At 46.2% G+C, this 18,067-nt stretch overlaps 1 protein-coding gene across 3 annotated transcripts in view; it reads left to right on the top strand.

Moving 5' to 3' along the window:
* Positions 1–18,067, top strand: part of ETV6 (ETS variant transcription factor 6) — a 249,149-nt gene that overhangs the window by 209,845 nt on the left and 21,237 nt on the right. For all 3 annotated transcript variants that reach the window (XM_082636528.1, XM_082636527.1, XM_082636529.1), the window contains exon 4: positions 3,407–3,541. In XM_082636528.1, the coding sequence (XP_082492654.1) occupies positions 3,407–3,541 (135 nt within the window). The remainder of the gene's footprint in view (positions 1–3,406; positions 3,542–18,067) is intronic.

Here is an 18,067-nt window from a genome sequence, read left to right as displayed (position 1 = left end):
GGGGCCATTGGAGATGGAAGAGGATGGAGGGGGGGAGCGTCTTTATTTATTTAGGAAACTGTTGTAGATGGGACGCATGTTCTGTGCTGCTCCAGAGACGAAAACTAAGAACCGAGGTACGTGAGATTGCAGAGGAGGCCAGATTCCAACTCAACAGAAGAACTTTCTGTCGACTAGAGCTGTCCAGAAATGGTTTGCTTACGTTGTGGCCGGCTACCCATCACAGAAGTACTCAGCCAAAGCTACTTCTTGGCAGGGGAAGAGGAGGCAGGGGACTTTTACTGATCACAAGTTTGAGTCCATCTAGGAAACCTATAGCACCCTCTCTAAGTCTAAGATTCCAAGCCATTACCAGGCACACACTATTCCTGCCAATCATACACACATGGCACGCACGGCGGGTTGGTTTTTCCCCCAGAGTAGCGATGCGTTGTGCTAAGCCAGCCACATTCCCCAAGTGAGTTCCTGGTTGCTGCGGAAACACGTCTGTGGATGGACTGGTCCAATGGTAGCCATACTCTGCAGTCTTAGAATTAAGTTTTTTCTTGGCCCAGGACCTTGGGCCCAGGCTTCCACCCTCTAGCCAGCTATCACAGGTGCCACTTACGAGTGTTACCTTACTAGTTCTTGTGGTTGAGTTAAAGAACTGGCAGGGCTCTGCCTGACCGGCCCCTCGCCAGCTCTCTCCTCCTCACTCAGAGACGAGCCTTCTCTGCTGGGCTCCCTTCGCCAGCTTTGGGATGAGAGGCTGGGGAGAGGCAGTTCAGAAGGCCTGGGAGAGGACAGGGCAGAGCACGTATCAGCCCCGCTGCAGGCTTAGCCCAGTGGGGGAACGGCCTCACTTCACCTTGCCCTTTCTGGAGGGGGAACATAACACTGACCATGACCCAGACAGTCTTCCTCTGTTCTCCTGAGACCTCCTTCGGGGTCTACCGGTCTGTCCTAAAGCACTTGAATGATATCCATAATAATAGCAGGAACAGCAGTGGTCACGCAACAGCTGGTGTTTGCTGAGTTCTCACTGCCCGGTGCTGTGATGCGCTTATTACACACTTACCTCATCCGGTCCTCACAGGCATCCCGGGAGGTAGAGACTGCCAATATCGCCATTTTCCAGATGAGGAACTGAGGCCTGGAGAAGGTAAAAGGCATCCACTTTGTTGCCTCGCTTTCTCTGTGCACGTAGAGAAATGGAGACGGGAGAGAAAGTGACCTGCCCACTCTGCAGCCACCATACCCAGAGCTCCTCCGGCCCCCCACCACGTGACCTCCAAGGAGGGACCACGTGTGACGTGCACCAGGCCCTGCTTCACGACATCCTCTTCTGAGGGAGGTGTTTGCATTTCGCAGAGAAGTTCAGGGACCTGCTCAAGGTCGCCTGATGCACAACAGGAGCTGGGGCTCCAGCCCTGGCTGCCGGGCCCTCCCCTCACACCAGCCCGCATCCAAACCAGCAGAGTCCAGCACCCACACACACACTGCGTCTGTACTTCCGGGCCTCCCCTTCCAACGTGGGTACACTAATAACTGACCATTTTTGTTAGTATCATCAGGAACACTTCTTTTTTCAGTGTTTTCGTTTTTCTCTTCAGCTACTACCGGTATAAAGCATTGCTCAAACCCACAGGATAGAACCCAGCGTTGTGAGGCCGGGTAAATTCGGAAAAGTTCAGGAAGACATTTACACTAAACCAAGACACAAAATGTTGATTAGGGACTTATTTTTGTAAGCGATTAAAATATGAATCATTAAAATAGGACTGTATTTCAGGCTCTGTATCCTTGTCTCATCAGAGACAACATCACCATGACTACTGGATTTGAATTAGATGAGCTCCAAAGCCTTCCCAGCTCCAAAGGCAGTCATGTGTCACGGGTCTACCTTATACAGAACGTTTTTAAGTCGGGTTCAGAACACCTCTGCGGTTCCTCGCCCGTTTCACTAAGAGGAAATACCCAAGTGACATGGGGTCTTCAGTTCTTAGAAGTCTTTTGCTCTATTTGATCACAGTAGTAAACAGTGGCAGTAAGTTATATTAATAATGACCAAAATGCAAAGGTAGAGGAAGGAACAAAATCAAAGGAAAGACACCAGGGCATCTCAGGAATCACTTAGGACGGGGTATCGTGGAACTTATATTTGGTACCAATAGAAAAGGTGCAGAAGTTTGCAGAAACAAAGGAATTCATTTGGAGTGTTTCTCAGATTCAGGCTGAGTTGAAGAGGAAAAAAAAATAATTTAGCAATAGCCCAAAATATGCAGTTAAATTAAGTTGTTAATTAAAGTATCTGTTAAAAGTGTCTAAAATTAGAGACAAAAGCCCACTGTTTGGTACAATTGTTGACTGCGTATCTGTATGTGGAAGGGTGTGGGGGACAGTTAGAAAAGCCTGTGGTATTTTAAAGATTAATCACCCACCCCTAAGGGGTTTTGAGGCACCCACCTGCATTTTTTAACTTGGATCTAAGTCAAAGGGGAGGGACAAGACCATGACAGCTTTTTTGGCTAATTAACAACTCAGTGGACACTTCCAATACCAAAGAGAACAGAAGGCCCCCAGTTCAGACCAGCCCCTACCATCCTCTGCGAGGTGCTGACATCTAAAGATGATTTTCTAGAGACTGTGGAACCTTGGAGCAGTGCCTGTGTGTATTTTTAGAGGGAAGCATCCCAGAACATGCCAGTTCCTTATAGGGTATCTTTAATAGTTAGCACCTCTGACCGGACTTGTGAATTTCTTTTTCACGTTTATTCTTTTCCTGCCTGGGATTGGGGTGGATCAGAAAGGCACGTTTTTCTCTATTGGGAAGATTTCTATGAAGAATCCATGAGTTGTCATTGAAACATTAAAACTTTTCATCCTTAATGACTTTGTAATTCTTCTTTGAATAATCTGAAATGCAAATACAGATGTGAAAAGGATGTTTTTTATAAAAATAGTAGCAAATAAATTGGGACAATTTAAGTTTCTAATAAAGTCTGGTACATCCCTGTGACAGGCTGTTATAATGCAGCTACTAAAGCAGTTAAATAATGTGGAGGGAAGAAGAGAGATACTAAACTATGATAAGCCTGATTCTAATTCTATAACCATATAATACTGTAGATAGTATTAACAGGCTTGTGTCTCTTAGGGATAGGATTATAGGTGATTTTTGTTTCTTTCTATCTTCTTGCATTTTTATACTAATTTTTGTATATGACTTTCATAATCAAAAAAGTTCAAAAACCTGAGTTTCAGTGCCACATCCTGTCCCCTATAAGCTCCACGTGGATAGGTGGCAGACCTGTCTTCCTCACCATTGTGTCTTTAGGACAGTGCCAGGCGCAAAGTCAAAGCTCAGCAAATAGTTGTTGAACAAAACACTGCCATTTCCCTATTTTTCTTTCCTTTTTCTATCCAGGTGACGTGCTCTATGAACTCCTTCAGCATATTCTGAAGCAGAGGAAACCTCGGATTCTTTTCTCACCGTTCTTCCACCCCGGAAACTCGATACACACGCAGCCGGAAGTCATCCTGCATCAGAACCACGAAGAAGGTACCCAGGAGGCTTCTCTCTCTTTGCTTGAGACATAGCCAAATCCCAGAGGTTCCACTGTTCCTTTGATAAGTCGTTCTTATTCATGTGATTCATTTTTCATTCAACGAGCATTTGTGGGGTACTGATTTTGTTTGAGACCCTGGGGGAAATGCTGAGATGAATAAGATCTGGTTCTCTGCAACTCACAATCTAGGAGAGGAAATGGGATAGATACACATGTAAGTATCAAAGAATAATTATAACAGGTGCTATAAAGAGACAGTGGAAGGGGAGATTACAGCCAGTACAGGCAGCAGGCTCAGCTTCATGAAGGAGGTGACTCTGTAGGATTCTGTGAAGGTCTGATAAGCAGGAATGAAGTGGAGAACGTCCCAGGAGGACCCAGGATGGAGGGAGTCCTTGGAATAGAGAGCAACCCATGACTTGGGTTATAGAGCTTACGTTTCTTTTCCCCCTACCTTTGATGATGAAAAAGTACAAACAGACCCCAAATAGAATAAACTAACTAAAGCCCTGTGATCCATCCCCTCCCCCTACTTCAACAGTGATCAACAGGGACTTCCCCGGCGGTCCAGTGGTTAAGACTCCACCTTCCAATGCAGGGGGCGCGGGTTCGAGCCCTGGTCGGGGAACTAAGGTCCCACATGCCATGGGGCACAACCAAAAATTCAAAAACAAACAAAAAACCAAACAAACAATGATCACCATTTTGCTGTTGCAGAACTAGTCCAAGGAGGTAAGATTAGAATCAGGACGTGGAGGACTTTGATTTCCGGGCTATGGAGGGAAACAGTGGGGAGTGAAGATTTTTGAGCAGAGGGTAACCTAAGCTGGAGGAAGAAGAGAGACCCAAACGCTGTGACCCCTGCGGGGGACCAAGGGGGTCTAGTGTTCGCGCACCGGAGGCAGTGCCTTGCAGTGTGCTCGCTGTGAGCGCTTAGTTCAGGTGTGCCGTGCACTGCTGTGCTCTGGTGAGTTACACTGGTCCTAATCAAAGCGTTGGCAGAAAACACAACAAAAGACCAGAATCGAATTGTGGCCCCGCGCAGACTTCCACAGCAGGTGCTTGGCTACAGAAATAGGGTATAAGAAGCTTACTTTGCTCCTGTTCTCGTGAACAGCGATGCGCCGTGCCTCTGGGGAGCATTTCGTCCACATCCTTCTGCCCAGATTGGGGACACAATGTAATTCTTTTTTTTTTCTTGTTTTTTTGCGGTACGCGGGCCTCTCACCGCTGTGGCCTCTCCCGTTGCGGAGCACAGGCTCCGGACGCGCAGGCTCAGCGGCCGTGGCTCACGGGCCCAGCCGCTCCACGGCATGTGGGATCCTCCCGGACCGGGGCACGAACCTCTGTCCCCTGCAAGGGCAGGCAGACTCCCAACCACTGCGCCACCAGGGAAGCCCCACAACGTAATTCTTTTAAAGTTGCCCTTCAGACCAGATTATGAGGGGCCTACAGCCCTGGGGTTTTTTCAGGGGCATTTCCTTCAACTGATTGAACATGCCCCATAGCAGGACTATTTTTGTTTTATTGTTGGCAGATTTAAGAATGAGACGTTACGTGTTTCCCTCATTAACACGTCACAGAGCAGAGCCTGGCTTCAGGCACCTGACCGGCATCTACTCCCGGTGCCCAGCTCACAGCAGGTCCCCTTGCCTCCGTGATGGAGAGGAAGCAAGTGCTTCTTGCAGTCTCCCCACCTGTGCATCTCATCCCGTCTTCCTCTAGCTTTACCTCTGCTGAATTTAGCAGCTGCCCCCCATCCCAGCTGGGTTTCTCCGTTCTTTCACCCTTCCTGCCCTGTGCGTTTCCTGTTTGCGTAATAGCCAACAGCTACTCCAGAGAGGAGGAGGTGGGTTTACTGAAGCTTTAGGATGAGGGCAGGAATTAGATTGCCTAGCCTGCCTCTTCACACACAAAAGGCGTGTGATGGGCTGTTTCGTTTTGTTTTTCACGCTCTCTCTTTTACTCATTATTAAAAAAAAAAAAAATCCCATTTGGAATTTCTATTTCCCCGTTTATCCTCAGCTGTGACGGGAGGCTGCTGGTCTCATCTCGTGACAGCTCCTTCCTTCTCTCCCCTTGGCCTGATCTGACTCCCAAGTAGGTGTGTTTGTTGTCGTCCTCATGGGCAGGAGCGACTCAGCAGAAAGCTCTGGCCACCCTCAGAGCCCCCTCCCACCGAGCAGGTACACATGCACCACCACCAACACCCGGACGAGCTGCGCTCTCAAGTACCACGTTGTTGGCTGTGGTGAGCTCAGCAGGTAAAAGGATGGAGCTAATGAGGCCAAGGTCAAGGGCTGCGTCACCCTGTAGATCAGGCAGCTCTGCTTCAGACCTGCTCTTAAAAGTAGCGCGTTCTCAGAGACGGTTCCTTCAAGCTGTCAGCCAGGAAACACCGTCCTGGTATGTGCCCTTGATCTTCTGCCTGTTCTCACGTGAGCAGGTGGACACACAGAAGGGAGCATGGGTCTTTGTCAGGTGGGATCATGTGAGAAGAGCTGTGCTGGGCACGGAGGTGATATGAAGAGTCTGCTGGCCCCCAGACCTCCAGATATATGGGTGCCTTTGGTGACAAAGGGACCAACTAGAGAGGTGGATGGATCAGTATGAGGTCCCCACCTCCAACCACCTTTCCCTTCTCCTCCATCAAAAAGAATATATTTACAGCTTAACATGAATTATCTCTAGGATCAGTACGGTTATATCGTGAATGGTAACACATTAATATGGGCATTTGTTAATATACAGAGAGATCTGGTCCGGGGGGGGGGGAGGGGAAAGGTTTGTTAAGTGAAATTATAAACATCCAGTATTACATCCCCAGTGATTTATGCTACCTAATTGGGGATACAGTACAATGTAAGAGTATGTCGCTCTTGACTTGGCCCAGAGCTCAGAATGGAAGGAGAATGGGCCATTCCAGAGAGGGCCCACTCAGCCCCTCAGCAGGCTGGCACAGGGAGGCGTGCAGAGTGACGTACAAACACAAAGCTTCATTCAACGCCCCGTGACTTCACCTCATCACTGCCACCGACTTGACCAATTCAGACATTCATAATTTCACAATGGGAATTTATATCACAGGACAAACATATCTTGTGTAATCCAGCAACAGTTGCCTGCAAATATCCCCTATGAGTACATTACATTGAAACCTCACCTTCCGTACTGGCAGCCACGTGGCAGTGCCAGAAGCTTGGAGGTCATTGTTAGCGCAGAGGCTCCCTTCCAGGCTCTGATGGGAGAGGAGGGTGATCACACTAATTCAAACCCTTTATTTTGTAAGCATTCATTATCTCTAAAAGTGTGTCATGCCTTGGGTGAAGCAGTACTCAGATTACCACCTACGTCTAGGAGAACCAGCATTTCTACTCTTCCCTTACTTAGTTATGGGAGGGGAAGGCAATATTATATAATTACGATAACCTTATAACTTTTCATCCATACCCAGACACTTATGCTAGTGAAATGGGACTCTAGTAAGTGAGCTAGGACAATAGGCATCAACCAGGACCATCCCTGACAAACTGGGGCACATGGTCAGCTTAGATTAAATGTCTTAAAAGAGTGGGATCTGGACATCAGGAAACCAGGTTCTAATCCTCTCTTCTGCCAGAACAGTCATAAGGACTCAGTGTCTCATTTCTCTGGCCCTTAGTCACCCCAGTTATAAGACAGGAAATACCACCAAATGGTATCAGATCTTAGAGCTCTTAAATCCTAAGGACTGAGTCTCCCTGGGTGATATGAAGATGAATAAGACACATTCTCTACTTTCAGGCAACTAAAATCCACAAAAGTACAGCAGTGTCCTGTCTGGTGATGCTCAGAAAAGTTGAACATCTATTCTCGTTTATCTCACCTTATACATTACCCCTCTTAGTAGTCAAACCAAGAGTAGCATCATTCACTTGTTTCACAGTGAAAATCTCATTTTAAATAGAGTCCTTTTCTTTGGTTATTGATTACCCATTTTATCTGCATGTTATGAATTAGTTAGGTATAACGTAGATAGCTATGTAGGAAGGAGACTACTTCTTTCACCAAAACCAGGAGGCAAAACATCTTTAGAAATTTCAGACCAGTAGATGGTTATAAAATAAATTTATTTTGTCACACGCAGTTGTGATATCAACTTCTTTTGATACTTTGGGTTCCGAAGTGAGTGACTTTTGGCTCCCATGGAATATTTAAGAAGAAAAGCTTGGTGCCAAAGTATATATTCGATTGCCACTGGTCCTTTGGTGTTAGAACAACTTGAATGAGTGATTCCCTAAAAGTTCATTGAGCAATTAAAATATGCTTCTAGTCTAGGCTGGTCTCCAAATGGGGTCAGCGTTGCAGAGTCACCCCCGTTGGACTGGACATGCACAAGTCTCCAGGGAGGAGGAACAGGATCTGTGTTTCTCAAATGTCCTCATCCCATGATCTCTTTGGGGGACCCACCTATAATTTCGACCCTTCAGTCCACCCTCTCTCTCTCTTTTTTAAAATTAATTAATTAATTAATTTATGGCTGTGTTGGGTCTTCGTTTCTGTGCGAGGGCTTTCTCCAGCTGTGGCAAGCGTGGGCCACTCCTCATCGTGGTGCGCGGGCCTCTCACTATCGCGGCCTCTCTTGTTGCGGAGCACAGGCTCCAGATGCGCAGGCTCAGTAATTGTGGCTCACGGGCCCAGTCGCTCCGCAGCATGTGGGATCCTCCCAGACCAGGGCTCGAACCCGTGTCCCCTGCTTTGGCAGGCGGACTCTCAACCACTGCGCCACCAGGGAAGCCCCAGTCCACCCTCTCTTATGCCCCCATCTAAGAGACTGGGGGGGTGATTTTTTCTTTTTTCTTTTTTTCTTTGGCCATGCCACCTGGCTTGCGGGATCTTAGTTCCCTGACCAGGGATCGAACCCGGGCCCCAGCAGTGAAAGCGCCGAGTCCTAACCACTGGACCGCCAGGGAATTGGGAGGTGATTTTTAATCACTTGAACTTGAAACTATTCACACATGCTGTGCTGTGATTGTTTCTGCAGCAGTAGACACAGTTCTAAGGTGACAGTTCTGCTCTGGGGCAGCTCTCTGTCACCAGGTGGATATGGAGATTGGAAGTGAGGACGAGAAATTTCAGGTGTGGAAATGCTGTCATTCTCAGCTCTCCTTACAGCTGGCCCATGGTCATGGCCCAGACAGTAGAGGGAAGTCATTTCTTCATGGGGGGTGGGGAGGGTGGCCTGTATTTTGGGATGGCCCACAGAAATTTTATTTATATGGTTGCTTTACTGGGGGAAGTATTTCCCCTGCTCCCTCCCCCTGCCCACCAAATCCAAGTGCCAGAGACTACTTCGGAGGAAGGAAATCGTATACAATTTTTTTTTTTTTTTTTTTTTTGCGGTACGCGGACCTCTCACTGTTGTGGCCTCTCCTGTCGCGGAGCACAGGCTCCGGATGCGCAGGCTCAGCGGCCATGGCTCACGGGCCCAGCCGCTCCGCAGCATGTGGGATCCTCCCGGACTGGGGCACGAACCCGCGTCCCCTGCATTGGCAGGCAGACTCTCAACCACTGCGCCACCAGGGAAGCCCAGTCTTATACAATTTTAGTGAGATAATTCAACGAGATGAGGTACATGAATCTACCTCATAATAACAAAATAAGAGCTAACATTTATGGTGTCCTCATTGTGTTCCAGGCCCTGTTCTAAGCTTTTACATGTTTAAACCATTGAATCTTCACAACCACCCCATAAAGAAGGTAATATTATTTCCACTTTATAGATGAGGAAATTGAGGCTAAGAGCAGTAAAGTACCCTGCCTCCAAATCACATAACTACGTAGTGGCAAAGCTAAGACCTAACCCCAGGTCCACTTGGTTCGGTGTTCATTCCACTGCAGCATGAATGAGCTGACCAAAATAGCATTTTTATTAATTTTGTGTGTTTGCAACCCTGAAAATAGGGCAAATGATTAAACGATGAGTAGAAGAACCATGGAGATTAGGATACCAAGACAGGTCCAATATACTGGCAGGTCCCTGCACTCCTGCTTATAATGTTTCTGCTTCATAGTACAGATCTTCCCAGACTTAGGATGGGGATATAGCCAGATAAATCTGTCTTAAGTTGAAAATGCATTTAATACCCCTAACCTACCAAACAGCACGGCTTAGCCTACCTACCTTAAACATGCTCAGAACACTTACATTAGCCTGCAGTTGGGCGAAATCATCTAACGCAAAGCCAATTTTATAATGAAGTGTTGAATATCTCATGTAATTTATTGAACACCGTGCGGCAAGTGAAAGACAGGATGGTTGTCTGGGTACAGGATGGTATCAGTTGCTCACCCTCGTGATCGCGTGGCTGACCGGGAGCTGTACTCACTGCCGCTGCCCAGCATCACAAGGAGTATCGTCCTGCATTTCACTAGCCCCAGAAAAAGATCGAAATTCAAAATTTGAAGTACCGTTTCTACCTAATGCGTATCACTTTGCCACCACTGTAAAGTCGAAAAATCGCTAAGTCGAACCATCGTAAGTCGGGGACCATCTGTACTTGAAACTGTCAAATGAAAACCAAAAAATGTCAGGGATAACTTTTGAGACCCCAGTGTATGTCTTCAGTTAATGATATTAAAAACTCATACTAAATTGGACTGAATTAACCTGGCTGGATCATTGACTGCCCCAGGATGAATGGACTTATTAGCGGGACAAAAACTCCCGGCCTGGGAGAAACGTGGGTTCTGAGTCAGGCAGTGGCCTCTGAGAACAGAAGCCCTGGCTCTCGTACCCCTGGACCAGCCCCTCCTGTGGTGGCTGCTTGAGAGCTGGTCCCCCAGGACAGCTGCTGAGCAGGCACCAGAGTAGATGAGGCTTCCAGCTGCTCAGGCCACATCCTATTACCCGTTGTTGTAAAAACCACCCCGGTTTTCTAGTCTTGCTGGAATCGTGTTCATGACTGAAGTGTCAAGGAGGCCATTGGCCCGGGTTTGACATCTTTGTTATACTCGTTAACCGTGTAGCACATGGTAGAGCCAGAGAGCGTGATGGTGCGTGTGTGGATCCAGACCACCTGGGTTCCAATTCCAGCTCCCAGTTCACCAGCTATGTGACTTGAGGCAAGTTCCTTAGCTTCCTTGTATCTCTGTTTTCATCTGTAAAAGTAGAATAGCAGTACCTTTTGAAGACGATTGATGTAAGAAAGGGTCAAGTTCATATGGGAAATGCCCTCAGAGCAGCATCTGTCACATAGCAAGCGCTCGATAAATGCTATTCATTATTACTATTTGCTGTTTCTTAGCACTATTTGGTTCAGGTTTTTTCTTCTTTTCTTTAAACTTAAAAAAAGCTGAATTGTGATAAAATACACATAACATTTATCATCTTAACCATTTGTAGGTGTACAATTCAGTAGTGTTAGGTATATTCACATTGTTGTGCAATGGTTTTTTTTTCTTACCTCCAATTTTCTGGTTTTTAATTATTTTTTATTGAAGTATAGTTGATATACAATATTGTGTTAGCTTCAGTTGTACAGCAAAGTGATTCAGTTATATATCAATACACACATATATATATTCTTTTTCGGATTCTCTTCCCATATAGGTTATTACAAAATATTGAATATAGTTCCCTGTGCTATTCCAATTCCAATCTTCTTAAGCAGTCCCGTTACTGCAATGGCATGTGCTTTGTGCAAACACCAGGTTTCTGCATCCGGATGTAGGAAAAGCCTGTTGTCCACCCGTGCCATTATCCTAGGGCTTCTTCATGGGTTAACCGGGCACCATCTGTTGCATGATTTCTATGGGAAAATACATTTAAAGGGCAAACCTTAATTCAGGATACAGCCTGTTTGAAAAATAAGCAGTGCCTACACTTTGTGTTACCTGCAGCAGTACCTGGCACGTGATGGGTCCTCCACAACCCTTTGGAACCTTTCTATTAATCTGGCCGTCTCCTCTCACCCTTAAGAACTCTAAGATTAACCTTCTTATGCCCCTTTCATCCCCGTGACTCTTGAATCTGGCAGGAGGTCACGAGGTCCCACCAGAACCTCCTGTTGTCCGCAGTGTCAGAGCCCCCGAGCACCAGCTGGCACTTTCCCCCGCACTCGGCCTCATTCCCCTCTTCTTTCCCCTCCTCTCCTCTCCAGGGCCTCTTCTTCCTGTTTTGCCTCCTATATGTCGTGGTCTAGGGCAGCATGACCTTTCACCCTCTGACCTGGTTCAGAGCGTTTGGTTGTGTGGGAGCACACGGAGGCCCGGGATGGTGCATGGAGCCACTTTTCATCGGGGTCATCAGCCTCCTTCTGGGGGGACCCGTGCACCTTCCTTGCCTCCTCTGGCTTCCTCCAGGGGTGTGGAGGCTGCCCTTAGTCCAGGGGCTAGCTTGCTCCATTGAGCTAAAAGTCTTAGGGGCAAGAGGTCCGTAATAGACATGAATAATTCTCCCAAGGCTCCCAAGGTAACCAGGAAGTCTTCCAAGAAATTTCCTCTTAGCCCTCAGGAAATGCCACCTGATTCCTCTGAGATAAGAGGGCTGGGGGTTGGGGGGGGGTTCAACTCCAGAGAAGGAAGCCCTCCACTCTCCCCCTCCCCTGCCTTCCTCTGCCTTCCCGTTGTGCCGCCCTGGCCCCCTGCCTATAAATGATGCACAGCGTTTACCTCCAAAGGGCAGATTGGCTCATCTGCAACCTCATCCCTTGATTTCTTCATTCGCTTCTCTTGTGGGCCTTTCCTGAGACTGAGGGAGACTCCTCCACCACCTGGGAAGAGCAGAGCCAGCGTCCGGCCGGGAGCACGAAGCCTCGTGTCAACGGCTGGTGTAGACTTGCCCACGCCGTCTGCACTAAACCACCGGCAGAGGTGGCCTGTTGGAGGCTGTCCTGCCCACAGTGATCCTGAAAGTCACCTGTTTTGTTGCTTTCAGCCCCTTTCACCCAAATGCTTATAAAATTCTAGATGCTTCCTTAGGATTTATTGTGTACGACCTCAGACGTCTGTGAGTCCTACACTCCAAGCTAGGGCAGTTTTCTTCTCAGGCCCTGCAAGGGAATTCAGTGACTACTGAATGTGACAAGGGAGTTGAGTGAGATGGAAACACTGAAATGGGCAGGCAAAGGGTCAGCGGAAAGTCTTGGCTGAAAGTCTTGGCTGAACCTCTTGGAAAGGCGGTAGTAGGGATAGTTTTCTAGGGCTGCCACACACTGGGTGGCATAAACAACAGAAATGTACTGTCTCACAGTTCTGGAGGCTGGAAGTCCAAGATCAAGGTCTGGGCAGGATGGGTTCCTTCTGAGGCCATGAGGGAAAATCTCTGCTAGGTTTCTCTCCCAGCTTCTGGTGGTTTGCTGGCAATCTTTGGAGAGCCTCAGCTTGTAGATCTTGCGTGGCCTGCCCCTGCATGCCTTGACTCTTAATTCAGCACCTACAGCCTTTTGTCGTTTTTTGATATGTCTGCCTTCTCCATTAGACCATGGTACCCTTGAGAGCAGGGACTGCGTTTCCTTACTCTGCATATTCTGCATCTGAGACACTACTTCACATATGGCTGGCATCGCTGAAAGTTCTTTGCTTCAATTCATATTGTGATGACCGTGTGACAAAACAGTCCTCTCCGGTTGTGCAGCGTGTGCATGTCTGTGTGTCCAAATTCCCCTGTTCACAAGGGCACCAGTCATATTGGAATAGAGGCCCATGCTACTCCGATATGACCTTACCTTACCTAATTACATCTGCAATGACCCTTTTCCCAAATGAGATCATATTCTGAGGTCCTGGGGATTGGGACTTCAACATATGAATTTTGGGGCGGGGGCACACAGGTCAACTCATAACAGGGAGTGACAGAACAGGAGTATGGATATGAAATCTATTTTGAATTCCGTCTCAAGGTCTAGAGCCTTTAATTTTTGTATAGGTCTTTATATCATTCATGGCTCCTACTAATCTTTTACAAAATTGCGCTGGGAAATGGGGTTTTCATGGGGAAAAATGTGGATCACAATGTGCTGAGGATGATGAGTGAGGGTTATCTGCTGGGCCTGTTGAATTGCATCTCCGTCTCTTATTATCATCCATGGCCTTAGGGGAAGCACGATGGGGAAGTGTGATCCTGGTGTGTGAGACGTAAACTTGATCTTAGCCTTTGCTCTACCCTGGAAATTTCCTAGTCAGAAACCAAGACTTTAACCAAAGGCAGAGTTTTGCTGTGTTTTTTAGGTTTTTTCTACTAGTTATTCATTATATAACGTGATTAAATTGGGTTGAATTCTAATGAATTCGAAATAGAGAGGCTTTCATAATAAGTAAAAGGAAAGAGGATGAGAAAAGAAATCAGACCTTTTTTTGTGATCCTCACATTTAAAGTCCTAATTTATTGGGGGCTGTTTGGTAGTGAGAAGAAGGGATTCTTTGTGTCTAAAGGAGATCTACAAAGAGAAAGGTTTGGGATCAGAAAGTACTTTCAACCAGAACAAGGTCCCTACCACTCCTGGGTACCTTCCCCACCCCCCCTCCTTCTAAGCCCACACTGGCTTTTCCTCTCTCTTCCTTGTGCGTTTCCCTCCCATAGCAAGACCTTCAGACCAAGGGCAATGTGGATAATTTCCCAGTTTTCCAGCTGGGCAGTTCACCAAGAACAAACCCAGACATCAAGGCCAGACCAAAAAAACATCTTCTTGTTTTAGACAGAAGACTCCTACATCTGGGGGATTTAATGCACCCACTGTCCGCTTAGTGCATTTCCTGTGTCCGGAGCTTCTCTGCCTGTCGGCTCTGGTCTCATAAGTTTCCATACCGTGCTGCCAACTTATAATAACAGAGGCGGCAGACAGCAGGGTAGCAACGTCAGAGCCCACTCCATACGTGAGCACATGCTTCGCAAACTGAAGCAAAGCTTGGAAGGGCGCGTTGCAGACCTTTCAGCCTTGACAGTGGTGTGCCCAGACCACCAGGAGCCTGGAATTAAATACCCTCAGTTCCAGTTCTCCACCATTAACGTTATCAGCTTCATCAAGTACTTCCTCCTTCAGTGGTGTCTGCAGAGAAATAAATAAATCAAGCCCATCCAAGTCCTGTTCCTGCCCAGATCCGGAGTCAAAAGTAAAATCTGAGTTGGATCATCCAGAGCACTGTCTCCCTCCTTCATTGTTCCCCAAATCTGGGCAGGAACAGAGAGTGAAATCTCTCCAGGACATTACATCAGTTCCTCTTTTACCCTTGGCACAAAAGTTCTTCCTCTCATAGTTCTCCCAGACTTCCTAAGGCTTGCCCTGAGTGCACACCCATCCACTGAGCCTTGACGCCCAGGACATCAAAGAAAACCTGCAGGTAACCAGGCTACTGGCCAACGCCTGTGTCTGTTTTAAAGTTTGTAAGAAGGGAAATGGATTCAGGAAATAGGATTTCTCAGTACATGGTCTTCATCATCCTGAAGTATTTTTAATCCTTAATAAGCTTTTAAGGAAAGGGAGGTATTCTGTAAATGGCATTTAGAAGAAAATACGTGAAACTTCAGAATGCCACTGTCTTAAATATCGCTTATAATGATCATGTTCTGTGACATAAAAAGTGAACCGTGGACAAAAGATAAATTCATTTTTGTGGATGGCAGAATTGAGATCTGTATTAGCTATGAAAAGAAAACTTGCCTCATCCCCGAAAGATTGAGGATCATTTCTATCATACTAATAATTCCGGCCATTAAAGTTAACCCCATGGGCCTAATCAGTATCCTGTAAGCATTATTTGCATTGAGGTTAAAGTGAGGAAGTTGACTTGTCATCCCAACCCGTATCTCTGCAAGGTTGATTAAGCACTTTAATTCCGTTATAAAATCATAATCACATAGCCATCACACCACCTGAAAACTAATAGTTCCTCAATATTATCAGATATTTTATTACTGTTTACATTTTTCCAGCTATCTCATAAATGTTTTTTTTAATTTATTTATTTATTTATTTATTTATGGCTGTGTTGGGTCTTTGTTGCAGCACGTGGACTTTCTCTAGTTGGGGTGAGCAGGGGCTACTCTTTGCTGCGGTGCACGGGCTTCTCATTGCGGTGGCTTCTCTTGTTGTGGAGCACAGGCTCTAGGCGTGCGGGCTTCAGTAGTTGTGGCTCGCGGGCTCTAGAGCTCAGGCTCAGTAGTTGTGGCGCACGGGCTTAGTTGCTGCGTGGCATGTGGGATCTTCCTGGACGAGGGCTCGAACCCGTGTCCCCTGCATTGGCAGGTGGATTCTTAACCACTGCGCCACCAGGGAAGCCCTCGTAAATGTGTTTGCCGTTTGTTCGAATCATAATCCAAGCAAGGGTCTGTCTCTACTTCACAAATGGTTGATGTGTCTCTTAAGTCCCTTTCAGTCTCTACAGATCTCCATTCATATCTTTTTTGTGTACATGCTTGCACACTCTCCAGGTGTTTGAAAAAGAAGTTAGCCATGATTAGTATAACTTTTCCCCTGTATGTGGTGTAACTTTCCTTTCCCCTTTGGCTGCTTTCAAAATTGTCTGTTTATTCTTGGTTTTCAGCAGTTTGACTCTGTGCCTGAATGTAGCTTTCATTGTATTTATCCTGCTTGGAATTTGCCGAGCTTCTTGGATCTTTAAGGTTGTATATGGTTGTTGCTGTTGTAATTTGAGGACAGTTTGGCCATTATGTCTTCAATTTTGTTTTGTTTTGTTTTGGCCCCATTCTTTCTGTTTTCTCCTCTTTTACAGTGTTATAGTGACTGTGCAGGAAAATCATCTTATTTTCTTAGATGACCACACAAGTACTTAGGATAGGGTATCACAATCTCTAATTTGCTTTTAAATAATTCAGTTTTTAAAAATGTGTGTTGAGAGTGTGGGGGGGATACCAACCTACCTGTATAAAAAAAAAAGTTTTCACTTTCTCAAACTCCAATTACATTTCTTTTAGACAATTTAATATTGTTCCACAGGTCACTGAAGATCTATTTCTTTGTTTTCAATTTTTATTGATCTGTTTTCAAATTTACTAACCCTTTCTTCTATTATCTCCCATCTGCTATTAAGTCTCTCCAATCCAATATTTCAAGTACTGTATTTTTCAGTTCAAAACCCTTTTTGATCGTTTCCATTTCTTTTCTGATAGTCTCCATCTGTTATCACTCATTATGACCATCATTTTCTTTAAGTGCTTGAACTTATTTATAATAGCTACGCTTAAGTTCTTTTTTGCTCATTCTAACATCTAGATTATCTCAAGAGTCTACTTCTATTGACTGCCATCCCTCTTGAATATGGGTCACATTTTTCTGTTCCTTCACATGTCTAGAATGTCTTTATTGGACACTGAATATTACATATAACATATTGTAGAGACTCTGGATTATGTTATATTCCTCTGAAGAGTGTTGATTTTTCTGCTAGCAAGCAGTTAAATAACTAGCCAGTCACTCTGAATTTGTGGAGGCTTGGTCTTATATTTGGTCAGGGAAGATTTATTTCAGTTTTGCCTTTAGCCCTCAGGCAAATCCCTTTGTCCTAGAGCATAGTCCTTACTCCTAAGGTGTGGCCATTCTGAGGTAATAAGCAGCCTGAGGTGTTTTCAGAGCCTTCCTTGATAGAGCCCCAACTCTGAACTCTGTCTCCAATACCATGGCCAGCAGCTGAGATTTCGTGTCTTTGAACTGTACAGCTGTTACCTTTCACTGAGCTCCTTGGAGTTCCCCTTGCACATTGCAGTTCAGGAGCACGTGTTAAGGATCTGAGGGGATTTTATTGCCAGTTAGTGGCTCCTCCCTCTGAGGGTCCCTCCTTTATGGACTTTGTTTTCTCAATTTTTTTGCCCTTCTGGCAGCTTCATACTCCACTCCCTGGCATCTCAAGCAACTTTCTGTTCTTTTTCTAGCTGCCTCACACTACCTGGACTGGGAAGGACCCTCAGAGTGACAGCTGTATAAATTTGGATCTTACTCTGGGCAGTTCCTTTCTTGCAAGAGTAAAATCCCGTTCAGTTTCCAGTACCCTCAATAACTTTTTTTTTTTTTTTTTTTTTTTTTTGCGGTACGCGGGCCTCTCACTGCTGTGGCCTCTCCCGTTGCGGAGCACAGGCTCCGGACGCGCAGGCTCAGCGGCCATGGCTCACGGGCCCAGCTGCTCTGCAGCATGTGGGATCTTCCCAGACCGGGGCACGAACCCGTGTCCCCTGCACCGGCAGGCGGACTCGCAACCACTGCACCACCAGGGAAGCCCTCAATAACTTTTATAAGTATATTTTATCCAGATTCTATCATTGCTATATGTAGGAAAGTTAGTCTGATACAAGCCACTCTGCCATTACTGAAACTGGAATTCCCTTCTCCTTTGAGAAAAATGGTAGCATACCATAAATACTTCACCTTGCTTTTGCTCATCTAGCCATAGAGCCTAGAGATCAGTCCTGAGCAAAATATTTAGTTATTCCTCATTCCATTTTATAGCTGCGTAGTCCTCCATCATTTAGAGATATACCGTCATTTATTAAACCAGTCTCCTATTGATAGCTATTCCAATGTTTAAGC

Source organism: Mesoplodon mirus (assembly GCF_964341445.2).
Source record: "Mesoplodon mirus genome assembly, chromosome: 11".
NCBI classification, from domain to species: Eukaryota; Metazoa; Chordata; class Mammalia; order Artiodactyla; family Ziphiidae; genus Mesoplodon; species Mesoplodon mirus.
Note: the sequence above shows the minus strand (reverse complement) of the source record. Positions and strands in the feature narration are given on the sequence as shown.